Genomic DNA, 12932 nt, shown 5'->3' with positions numbered 1-12932 from the left:
TCATAAAAGAAAAATAATTAGTTGAAAAATTTTGTATCCGATTTTTTAAAATCAATTTACTAGACATTTAAGGCGATCCCATTTGAATTCCAGGCGACCCAGACTTACATAGTTCCCCTTTATGGTTTTGGACCATCAACAAACAGAATATGACTTTCTCACTTTCCTCCAGCAGGCCTTAAATGGACAATTCAGTTCAATTGATGTTGACACCTCATGACAGCTGTGGAGCTGTTCGGTATTTACCAGGCTTGATGAAGGAGATTTGCTGAGTTTTGGAGCATTAAACTCTTTCTAAATAAATATATATATTTTTGAGCTTGACTTGTGTTTATTTAGTCATCCATTTTTAATGATTTAGAGAAATACTTAATATTTTAAATGGTGTGTTCAGGGGCTGTAAGGCTTCTGCATCTCCACAGTTGCCAATAAACCATGAGCTGCCTTACATACAGAGGCCAGGGGAAATGAAGGACATCGCAGGCTTTCAAAAGATGTGGGTTAACTTTTGGGATCAGGATTTATGTAAGAACCTGGCCTAAGTGCTTCTTGCAGCATTAGTCTATTTTATGTAATGGCGCAGAGTCGAGCAAACATTGTGTTCCCCTCTGTTTCCATCTGTTGCCTTGTGTTTGTTTTGTTTTTTTCCATCACTAACACGGACTGAACAGTGTCACTTGCTATTTGCAGAAGGGAATACTAATGGAGGCAATCTGCATCTCGCTGCTCTGCTGCAGTGCCATCGCTCAGGCTCATTCCAAGCCGCTCGATTTGTCCCTCACAGCGCTATTGACATCATTACCACATGAGGATCACACGACAGCTTGTTTGTCTCCTGCATCCTCTCCTGTCTTTTGAGTAACTCGCCAGTCCTGCCGGAGACATGTCCTCTGAATATGGGAAACACACATAAAGCTGCATTTAGACACTCATTTTTCTTTTCTCCAGCACATTACACTGTGTGTTCAATTATTTATAAGATTTAAATATATTAATGAATAATTAATGTATTTATTTATGAAAAATCTTTTATTTCCTGCTCTTCCTCCTCTTTAACAGTGCTCCTCTAATCGTTCCTGCTCTCTTCACTCCCCCTCTCCCACCACTCATCTGTCATCTCCACAATGCTCTTCATTCATCTCAGTGCTCAGAGTAAACCATCCCAGCTTATTGTCTTCTAATGGACATGTATTCATAAAAAGGGCCAGTCTGAATGCACACTCACATTTGACTAATACTCACTGACACAAATCGAGATCTCATTACTCACACACACACACAGAGCCAAATCCTTGGGCGGACAAAAAGAGGAAAAGTTCATCATATCTCATGTCTGTGTTAATGTTTCATTCCTTCACTCGTCCCTTGCTCTGCACTGAAGTCAGGCATGTGAGTATGCATGTATTGCCTTGTCCTTGTCTACACTTTTTTTGTCCCCAATCTTGAAGCTCATCCTGCGGTGACACAGAATTACAGCACAAACCATGTATGTCCTGGAATGTTTGTGGACGCATCTGTGCTGTCAGTGTGTGTGTGTGTGTGTGTGTGTGTGTGTGTGTGTGCGTGTGTGGGGACAGTATGAGCAGTTTAATTTCGAGGAATTATAATCCGCTCGTCCCTAAACTGCAGTGACAACCTCGTCATATTTAACCGTGAATCCTTGAGGGTGCAGTCGGGGCAGAGGCGCGGAGCCCGAGCACATCCCACTGCAGTAGAGGGAGATCATTTAGAAATGCTGGTTCAAATAATGCGCTACATTATTCACACACACGCCATCCGTGCATGAATAATTAATTCCTGCAGTATTACCCTAACCCTATCACCTTTCTGCCTTCCCCATACTGTACTGTTCCTCTCTTGGTTCCTTACTTTTCCTGCTGTGTAGACCTGCTCACACCTCTTCATTTAATCCCTCATAAACCCTCCTGCTCTTATCACCAAGGGCAGAAGTAAGAGGACAATGGAGCTGCAAGTTTGTGTAGTTTGTCGCGTCTGAGGGTATTTAGTCCCAGCAACAATTACAACGATAAGAGCAGACTGTTAAAATAGAAACTCCTCGTTTTTTTGGTTCTTTTGGTTCTGACTAAATAAATGATCAGCGTACAAAGACGAGACCAAGGTTGTGCCAACAAACTTAAACTAGTCTCTTGCTTCACTTCAAGTAAGCGAGCTGTAATAATTTATAATGTTCAGCTTCCATTTAATACAAAAGGAACAAAGAGCTGTTTACTTATGGGATGTGGGGAAACAAACTTCATGCATGTTTATTTAATACCAGAATCCCTCACACTGTTAAACCTCATCACCAGTCAAATTAAATCAGGGTAAATGAACTGGGATTTTCTCAGTTTCAAACCTCATAAAAGTCAACAGCTGTAATTTCACCTGATAGGTTGACTAATTGATCATCAAATTTAATCATCCAGTTAAGTTGTTTAAACTTAACAGTCTTATCTTAACAGCGTTTGTGTGACAAGATATTTTTGGGGCGTTTTTTTTTTTTTTTGCCTTCATTTGATACAACTGTGTAGAGACTAGAAGCGCAGGCAGAGAGACTGGGGGAATGACATGCACAAAGGATCGTCTCAGTCTGTGATCAGCGCTTTAGGCACATGCCGACAAGGGACGTGCTCTCTGACCACTTAACCACCAAGCAACCCCAGTTTAGTCAGATTTTGTCTGTTTCATATTTTTGTGTCATTGATGAGTAATGTGGTTTTCTCTTCAAAGGAGCTGTTTGTCGGTTTTGGTCTTGCCAGCTGGCTGCTTGCAATAACCAGAGTTAGCATTAACAGCTTACTTACCAGTTGAATAGTTCAGCTTTTGTCCATGTCCCATCTTTTCGTATGCTGGAGGCAGCATGCTAACCAGCTAGCATCGGCCTGTCTGGTCACTTTCTAATCAGCCTGTACAGTAGGGAATTATTAACCTCTTGTACAAATACAACAATGGACAAAGCTCTTGTCAAATAACAGTTAGGCTACTGCACCATTTGCTACCGGCAAGAAACAATCATCAGTAGCAGAGAAGACTTGTTGGCCCCTTTAAACAAGATAACAGCTAATAACCCAACTCTTACTAAAGATGTGTAATCTCCTCAGATACAGTACTGACCTGCACTCTCTACTACTAATCCGCTAACAGAATGCTATGAATATTTGCTTTCTTCTTGGGTGAGAGGGTTTATACCAGTGCTTTACATTGAATTTTAAAGCTGCAGCATGTAGCTGGTTAGCTTAGCTTTGCATAAAAACCGTTAACAGGAAGACACTGTCAGAAGTAACAAAATCTAAAAGTGATAACAACTGAACACATCAGATACAAGCAGCTTCTCTGCCGTGTTGACTGTAATGGTTGGGGGATAGAAGGACGGTGTATTGAAAGATATTAGACTGAATCACACTGAAATAGTCAAAGCGGAGGTGGGGCAGTTGAATTTGAAAGGTTTAGGTAGAGTTTATTATTGACTCTGACTGATACATAAATGAAACATTTACTGTGAATAGCAGTAGTTTTTACAAAATGGACTTGTGGGGCAGTAGTGTATGCATCCAAAAAGGTCTACCACCCACTGCTTCACAGCTTTGCCTGAGGCAAAGTGTTGAAGAGCACTTGTCCATGAATGACAGCACGCAGCCATTATCTCAAATTTTGTGGTATACACATGCTCAGACCCTCCACACACCAGCGGTCCCCATAGAAACAGCCACTGTGTGTCTTTTAATTGCCCCATAAATGGCTGTCCACAGTGTGACTGTGCCCCCGACGTCTGTGATTTGAAGCTGCTGATTAAAACCCCTCGGCTTTGATTTCACGCTCGTATTAGTGTTTAGAGGGTTGCCATGGAACACCCACCAGGGTCCTGTTTCACTAATGGAAGAAAGCACACGGCTGGGCACGCACTTCACAGCACTGCTGCTCTGACTGGGCCCATGCATGTTATTAACTCATTTGACTTGGCTGGACCCACTTGGACGTACTTACAAGCACAAGACGCAACTGAAACATGATCACGATCATTTTCATCTGTCTTTGTTTCAGTCCTGCGCTCCCTGTAATTCACTCTGTAGTTCTTCCTTTTCCTCTTGCTTTCCCTCCTCAGACGGCAGCGATTCACACTGTCACTGTGCGGGGTAAATGGGGGAGATTATGTTAAATATGGGAGGTGGAACAATGAGGTTGATGGGTTTGTGGAACACGGTCAGTGTTAAAGTGGGTTCCACTTCTGTCACAGCAGAGCATGGAAATTGTCAGGATGAGTTAAGTTTAAACGTATCTCTGTCATACACTGTTATTCAGTGAGGGAGTGAGGTTTTAGTCGGTGCCAGCTTGGAGTGCTGTAGGCTCTCATACAGATGAGTCTCACAGTCTCAGTCCATTAAGGGATCATCAGCGTGGAGAGGCACTGCTGTTCACACTCACAGGGAGTGAAGTGAACACAGTCACCTGACTGAAACCCCTGCCACAAGCCCCATGATCCTCACAAAGAAAACAATAAAACTGTGAGCTCCCGGGAACAATGGCTGCTATTTCTGATCACAGAAACCTGCAGACTGCACTCAGTAGATGTCTCTATCCAACCACACTCACTGCAACACATGATCAAGGTGTCTAATTAGATTAGATTTGCACTGTGAGCTCTGACATAATTAGTCATGTTCAGGATGGGGTCAGACATGGTCACCTTCATAGTTGCTGTGTACTGTTACAAGTTGTAATGAAGGAATGTGTGAACGATTTCAGATCTGTAATACATATTTTTATATGATATGGCATTTTTGCCCCGATCTGTGATGTATTTTAAATGGATTTTGATAAATTAATAATTAGTATTAAAAGAAAAAATAGCTTTTACTGTGCTGCAGAGGTTCATTCCCCGATAGAGTTTGTAGGAGGCCAGTAACGGATCACTGCAAAAGTGATCAGTGGCTGGTCAAGGCCGCTGAGGACCTGAGAAAGTATGAGCCAGGCAGCAGCACATTTATATTGGGTCTAATGACATTTGCAAACAGATTTCATGGTTGTTTACTGGTGTTCAGGCATGATAGAGCAAGGAAAACGATCAAATGATGTTTCAAACTCTCATTTTTATCTGGAATTGTTTTTTAAAAGGTTTTTTTTTTTGCATTATTAATGTCCATTGGAAACGTATACTATATATTAACTATACACACTATACACTATATTTATGTACATGTACAAACGTTTTTTTTTTTCTCTGCAGTGATTAATTATAATGAACAAGTTAGACTTCTTCACCTTTAATGCAGCCTCTAATTACTTGGAAAAACATTGTGGAGAACCACTGCTGACATGACCTGCCTGATTAATCATGTACCTTGCTTTGTTCAACCTTGTAGTCTACAGTCTATGAATCACAAAAGCTATTACAGTTTATCGTCAGGGCAACATGAGTGTGTCTACAAAAGTTAACGGCAATTCTTTCAGTAGTTGTTGAGACACAGACCTATTTTGAATTTTTGAATTTAAATTTGAATTTGAATTTTTATTTTTGCACAAGTTAAAAGAATACAACATAAAACATAATAGGTACTGTAACAATAGGACAGTGCAGGGAGAGGCAAAAAGCCACAAAGGGCTTATTTTTAAGCCTCCACCTTATATTACAGTTTAATGTGAAAAAACACAGACCTACTAGTTTGCCATCTAATTGCTATCTGTAAACTATTAATTATCTAATATACTGTATTAAATAAAAAGTTGTTGGGTTGAGGCTGAGCATGACCTTTGACCTCTCTTTATGTTACCGTGTGGTCGAGTGTTGTTGCATTGGTGGGTGGATAACCTCAATATGATGTCTGACATGATACAGTACAGTCTATCAGATGTTGTGTGTAATGAGTGTGTTTCCTGTGTGTGTGCAGATCCTTGTTGGAGAGCTGTGTGCCTTCTTCACCAAGGCAGAGGGAACCCAGGAGAAGACTATAGTCACTGCAGACTGCTGCTACTTCAACCCCCTGCTGAGACGCATAATACGCTTCCTAGGTGAGCACACTGGTTCACATCACACAGCCTCTCTGCTCTTTAAGGCCTGCGAAAGGGCAGTGTTGTGTCTCCGGCCATGGTCAGACCTGACATTAACATGTGTCTTCAGTGATCCGGTCACAAGTGGTCAGCTCTGACTGCGTCCGTTCACACCTGGCTTTAAAAATCTATCTCAAGTAGCTGCTTCAAACGTGTTATTGTTTTCAATCGATCCAGTAAAAGGGAGGTCGGTTGTCAATGTGCTTGTATGTGTGTGAAGAGAGAAGAAGAAGAAAGAGCAAGCGAACAGGGCACGCAGGGGTTGAGTGAATTAAAGTGTTCAGTTTTACATCACAGTGAAATCAGGTTTTATCCCTTTGAAATTGCAAAATATTTTTGGCTCATTATGAAATTGTGTTGGGACTAATTAGACTGTGGCGCTGACACCGGTAGAATAGAGGATCCTTCAATGTGGCACTCACATTCACACTGGTAAAAGAATCAGATCTCAAAAACATCCTCAATGAGTCTACATGTCAGTGCCAGGTTTGAGGTTTGTGTGTCTGCTGATGAGAAGGAGTGAAAGACACGAAAATGAAAAAGATCAAAACAACATAAAAGGAGAGGTTAACTAGTGAGAACGTGACCTGAAACACTGCTAAAAATGTTCCACATGTAGCTGTTAATTGGATAATAAACTGCGATATAATCCTTGAGCTGAGATATTCAGGATCATGGCAGGAAGACACTTATGAATATTAAGCAGCCTGCACATTTGCATCTGAGGCTGAATCAGCTGAGGTGAAACCTCAGGTGATAATAATGTGTTTGAGGCTATTTTAAGAGGGAAAACTCATTATCACCTGTTTAATATCACAGTGCTGCTACGTGTTTTGATATCACCCGCTGTCAAACATCTAATCCGCTTTTCTTTCTTCATCTTCTGAAACATGTTTGAACTTTTCTTTTCCCTCTAACTACTTTTTTCAACGTATTTATTTCGTACCACTTCCCCACAATGACCCCCACCCACTTACTAACTTCTCTCCATGCCTGTATCCCACCCACCTAGGTGTCTACGCCTTCGGCCTGTTCACCACCACCATCTTCGCCAATGCCGGCCAGGTAGTGACAGGAAACCAGACGCCTCACTTCCTGTCCGCCTGCCGACCGAACTACACGGCGCTGGGCTGTCAGTCCACCATGCAGTACATCGCAGAGCGCCGCGCCTGCACGGGCAACCCGCTGATCGTCATGTCGGCACGCAAATCCTTCCCATCTAAGGACGCAGCGCTCAGCGTCTTCTCTGCGGTGTACACAGTGGTAGGCTGGAGCACACTGGACCAGACATGTTGTGCTGCTGTGAATGCTTGTTACCCACTGAAACCCCGCTCGCTCCTCCTCTGATGATTACTTGTTTCATTTTCATTTCTACTGAATTCTGTGGGACTGAAATATTGAGCTTTCTCTTCCTGGGAGTCCACACACAGAAGCAGTGCAGCATTCTGAGAAATATGCTAATTTACTTTGTTTATAAAAGTTAGATAAGAAATTGACTTCTCTCTGTCTATAGAGTAAATATGATGCTACAGGAGGAAGAAGGTGGCAGCTAAAAAAAATCCACCACCTTCATGTTGTTTATGACACTTGCATCTTATTTTTATTAGCAGTCTCACCTTCTTTAAAGTTTGTCTTCCGTCTGCTTTAAATAAACTCATCCAGAGCAGCTGTACATGTAAACCCACCAGTCTCTAGCCAGCCAATAAGAGTTAGAAATTCACTTTCCTACACTTTGTTACCTGTTTTCCTGAAAAACCTGCTCAGGTGGTTCTGATGTTTGTGTGTCCTGTGTGGCGTCCTGTATTTGTTGTACCCTACTGTGCGTGGCCTCCTCTGTGCCTCTCTGCAGATGTACGTGACGCTGGTGTTCAAGACCAAAGGCACGCGGCTGACCAAGCCCACCATCAGCCTCACCCTGCTCTGTCTGGCCATGCTGGTGGGTGTGGTCAGGGTGGCCGAGTACCGCAACCACTGGGCTGACGTCCTGGCGGGGTTCTTCACAGGGGGAGCCATCGCTGTGTTTTTGGTAAGGAGGCTAAAGCAGTTTCCTAAAGTCTGAGACAATAACCCTGAGTGTTAAAGTGGTAGTTCAACATTTTGGCAAATTCACCTATTGCTATAATCCCTATAGTCATAGGGGTAGGTTCATTAACTTTAATTGTAGGTGCAAGCTGCTTTTAGATCACCGGGGTAGGGGCGCAAACTGCTCAGTCAAAGCAACGGAGGTGAACGGTACTTTTGCCTTTCCCTCATCAAACTCATCAAATACACGATCCAACAACTCCAAAATGTTCTCGTGAACAAGTTGTGACCTGCACATTCACCACACTATGAAATGATAATGTAACAATATGAGATGGAGTTGTTTTTGAGGCAAATGCGTAGCCAGAACTACACTCCAGACACGGCTGCTGGGCAGAGTGACTTCAAAAAGTAGTTCCAAGTATTTCCTTCATGTATCATAATATCACATAATTATACGTTATTATTTCATGGTGTGGTGAATGTGCAGGTCACAACTTGTCCACGAGAGCGTTTTGGAGTTGTTGGATTGTGTATTTGATGAGTTTGATGAGGGAAATGCGAAAGTACCATTCGTCTCCGTTGCATTAGCTGAGCAGCTCACGTCTCTACCCCGCCGATCTAAAAGCAGCTTGCACCAACAATTAAAGGGAATGAACCTACCCTCTATGACTACATGACTACTATCAATGGGCCAATTTGCCAAAATGTTGAACTATCCCTTTAACATGGTCGGCCGCTTTCAACTCCTCCTCCTGCTCTGTTCCTCCAGGTGACTTGTGTGATCAACAACTTCCAGCAGCTGCAGCCCAGTCTTCCTCCACCACGATCCCAGCGCCCTGAGTCCGTGCTGGGCATGCCCATGGTGACGCTTCCCTGCGTGGAGAGTCCACTCGAAAAGTTAAGTGGTCCTCAGGTAAGGGGCGGGGGTGGGTATGAGGCACGGCTGCGCTCACAAAAGAGGGGCAGAGATACACACCCCTTGTCTCTTACCTGAGTCCGTTGTCGTCCTTTTCTCCTCAAAAAAAGAACAAATCCCCAAACATGCATGCTCCAACCCCCACCCGCACCCTCCAGTCCCAACAGAAACCCCAGAGTGGATCTTTAGATATGAGCGCCGCAGGCCTTGTTACAGGCTGATAACACAGCTCAGACTCACTGTAGCGCTGTGAAATGAGCCGTGGTGATATTCCAGCAAGAGGATTGAACAAACTCCAGAGTGAGTGTTTGCTTTAGAAAGAGGCGCTCCCCTTCCCCTCGACACTACGGCGTTACACGCGTCCTTGTTATCGGGGATTTAGAGAGTCACTTAATCTCTTTGAGGTGAGTCAGCAGTTTGGCTGACACACTTGAGGTGTAATTTACCATTTGGATATAAAGCGAAGCAGATGGCTGCAGGAAAACTATGATTTCAGCTGCGGCTTAACAAAGAGAATTAATAGTAGTAAAAAAAAAAAAGTCACAGCGATCGCGGAAGTCGCCTCAAGTTACGTCGTCCTCACTTCAACACTGCAGCATGTAGATGAGAGTTTCTCAGGAGTGGAGCTGCGGCGTAGTGCGAGCTTCACAGTATCAGGGTACTTAGGAAGATGTCTTGCGTCCTCTGTGGTCTGTCACTGTCACTAACCCTCACCTGACTGCCTCTTTTCCTCTGTCTCCCACCTTACCTCTCTCCTCTCAATCTGCTCCCTTGTCCCTCACTCTCCTCCAGCATCCTGCACTCACCTCCTCCTCCCCACTTTACAACACCTACGTCCAGCCATTCTGAACAACTCTGATCCGCTCTGACCCGCCATCGTCTCTTCCTCACTACCTCCGTCATCCGTTGCCTTATTTCTGTTTTTGCTCTGTTACACCTGTTTCTTCCTCCTCTTCCTCCTCCTCCTCCTCCTCCTCCTCCTCATCCCTGTGCATTGCTCTTGATTATTCTTTTCTTCACTTTTCTCTTTTCCTTCGCCTTCTCTCTTGCCCCGTCCTCTCTCTTTCTCACTCCTCTCTTTCCCCTGCAGACTCCGCGGGGATCTCCGTTCACCGAGATCACATGACCATCAGCCCTATCGGTTCCCCGCCACCCCCGATGTCCTCATACCGTCTCGCTCCATTTCCAGCGAAGTCTAGACCAGTCGGAGCAGCACTCGCCGCACTGTGCCGCCCATCCAGGTGGGCGGTACGCAACGCTGCACCGCTCCTATTCCACGCAGGTCTAGACCTCTCTTAACACACAAATTACAACACACATACACACACACACACACACATATACATACACATACACACACCTCCCTGCTGCCCTCTCAAACCCTGGGGAACCGATAGGCAAACTCTTCAAAGACTTTCTCTTTGCTGGACTTCCAGTGAAGTAAAACGCTGAACACTCAGTTTAGAGTCAGGTACATTTTTTTTTTTCCATTTTAAATATTTTAATTGAAGACTTTTTTTTGTACAAACTGTCATGTGAAGCTCACTTTCATCTCCAGTGGTGTGCTCTATGAGGAAAAACACATCAAACTGTGACCACTGAGAATGTCCACCAGTTTTTTTTCCCCCCCACAACTCTATGAATGAGTTTTTTCACCCACTTGAAGGAGGCACTTGTTAAAAGTTGAAAATGATGGTGAACCCTTTGTCCGACCCCCTGGACACCGGCTTTGATGTGTGCTGCCTGGAGGGCGCCATGTTGGACCAAAGAAACCTGCTGAAGGACACGTGTGCTGCTGAGATTTATCCATAAAAACATCCTTTTAGCAAAGCCATACACACACACACACACACACACTGTACTTCTCTGCTACGTCTCCATCTCTCACCTTATCTCATCCCATTCACACACACACACACACACACACACACACACACACACACACACACACACACACACACACACACACACACACACACACACACACACAGACAGACTGTAGTATGAGTAGCAGTGGCCCAGTCGGCTCCACATGAGGTTTACTCAGATCAAAGGATTCATTTCATATCTCTCAGCAGAAGCACCAGACAAAAGCAAACAGGATGAAAGTGCAGACATCTTCACTTGGCTATCGTCCTCATGTTTTTTTCTCTCAGATGGTTGCAGCTTCGCCAAAACCTGATGTGAAAACACATTTGATAAGACAAAGCCAAGGTCCCAAACTGCAGGTGGCACAAACAGTGAGCCAAATAAAGTGCATCACATTCAGGAGCAAATATTTATTATTTGTTGTATTCTTTTGAGACAAGGAGCCTTCATACAAAACACTCTCTGTGACGTCAACAGAGTTTTTTCTTCTTCTTTTTTTTCTGTCTGTTTTATTTCACTCTGGAACGGTGGCGTCTCTCACCCTGAGCTGGAATTTCGTACTCACCGAATATGGAAAATATTTATTATAGTTCTGTAATTATTGTGATTAATTTCTGAGATTTTATTCATAGATTTATCTATTGACATGTACTGTACATACGATGTGGTTGCCATAAGCGCTACACGTGGCGTGACAGTTTTGCGGATTTTGATTTGCACACTCCCTCCAGTCCATGTCCATTTTTTACTCTCCCTTTCTCCTTTTTTGTCTCCATAGTTTCTGTTTTCACTCTTTTCTCTGTGTGCGTTTGTATCTTGACTATCACTGTGGTGTAAAACGTTTCCCTCTGCTGGACCACACACACACACACGAAGACCTGTTTTAAAGAGCACACATATAGTCACACACATTCAAAAGCACACACACGCACAATCACACTTCTGTCCCCTGACCTCGTTGTTACTGTACATCCCCCATCCCCCTCCACTTTCTAACAATGAAACCTGTTTGTATGATATTGTACATAAATCTTTTTTGTATCGAGAGTGTGATTTTTACACAAACATCACCAACACTCAGACTGGAGAAAATCTTGTATTTATTATGATGAAAGACAGCAGTGTATATGAAGGTGCTGACCCGCTCTGAAGCAACACTGGATCGCCTGGAAAACATCCACATGACTCACTCTTTGTATCAAACTACTGTAGTTGCTCACTGGACCAAGGTTAAAGTGGGAGAGACGTTTACTCCCAGTTCAGATGCTGTGTGTTCAAAAGTTCATGAACTTGAAAAGCGTTATCTCTATTGAATTCCCATGTTCGCAGAAGTAGTGGAGGTGAACACACATTTCCCTCTTTTGTGTTGTCAGATCCACAGATGTGTGTGTGTGTGGTCTCCTGTCTGGTCCCAGTTGAATATAAAAGTCAACAAAGCTAGCATGACACAAGCTAACAAAATCACAATCAGCATCAACTAATTGTATTTATCTCTACAGGGCAGCGAACAACACTGATACATCATCAGTGTATTGAATTGTCGTGGCTAACGTGGTGGCTAAACGCTGCCTGCTGTGACACCCAGCAGATACAGAGCAATATTAGAGAGTGTGTTAATCATCCAGAGGATTGTAAAGCTAGTGTGGTGTGAGTGTGATGGCTGCAGAAAGTGATGATTTGCATTTCTGTTAGCAGCAGATTAAAGTGGACACACTGGCTGTGTGAGACGTATGCCTCACACGTTGTGGCTGCGTTTTGTGATCTGAAGATTATTCAGATTATACAGCCAGTGTTTTCTAAGTCCTTACATTGCACCTGTACAGTACCACCTTAAATCAGACACAGTGGTTAGAGTCGTCTAAATCGCTCTAAATATCTAGAAAGGTAATTTCTTTTCAAGATGGCCTACTGCATGTGCAACCCACGTGTTAGCTAACTGTAGGTCTAATAGATTTCTTTCTTATTTGTGTTGGACCGAGGTGATAAAATATCATTGTCGTGTTTATTGTTTGTTCCACTGACCCAAGTGACCACAACAAATTACTTTGTGCTGCTTTAAAGAGGAACTATGCAAGAT

The 12932-nt window shown here is 43.4% G+C and overlaps 1 protein-coding gene across 4 annotated transcripts in view; it reads left to right on the top strand.

Annotated features, from left to right (window-relative positions):
* The window catches only part of plppr2a (phospholipid phosphatase related 2a), a 108762-nt gene extending 98422 nt beyond the window's left edge, over positions 1–10340 (top strand). For 2 of the 4 annotated variants that reach the window (XM_083976819.1, XM_083976818.1), the window contains exons 4-8: positions 5886–6006; positions 7058–7308; positions 7895–8071; positions 8840–8967; positions 10077–10340. In XM_083976819.1, the coding sequence (XP_083832945.1) occupies positions 5886–6006; positions 7058–7308; positions 7895–8071; positions 8840–8967; positions 10077–10185 (786 nt within the window). In that variant the 3' untranslated portion in view covers positions 10186–10340. Of the gene's footprint in view, positions 1–5885; positions 6007–7057; positions 7309–7894; positions 8072–8839; positions 8984–9778; positions 9862–10076 lie in introns of those variants that run through there. The other 2 variants (XM_083976821.1, XM_083976820.1) reach the window with 2 other exon arrangements.
* Positions 10341–12932: the final 2592 nt, after the last annotated feature.

This window comes from Trachurus trachurus (assembly GCF_905171665.1).
Source record: "Trachurus trachurus genome assembly, chromosome: 8".
In the NCBI taxonomy this organism is placed as follows: Eukaryota; Metazoa; Chordata; class Actinopteri; order Carangiformes; family Carangidae; genus Trachurus; species Trachurus trachurus.
Note: the sequence above shows the minus strand (reverse complement) of the source record. Positions and strands in the feature narration are given on the sequence as shown.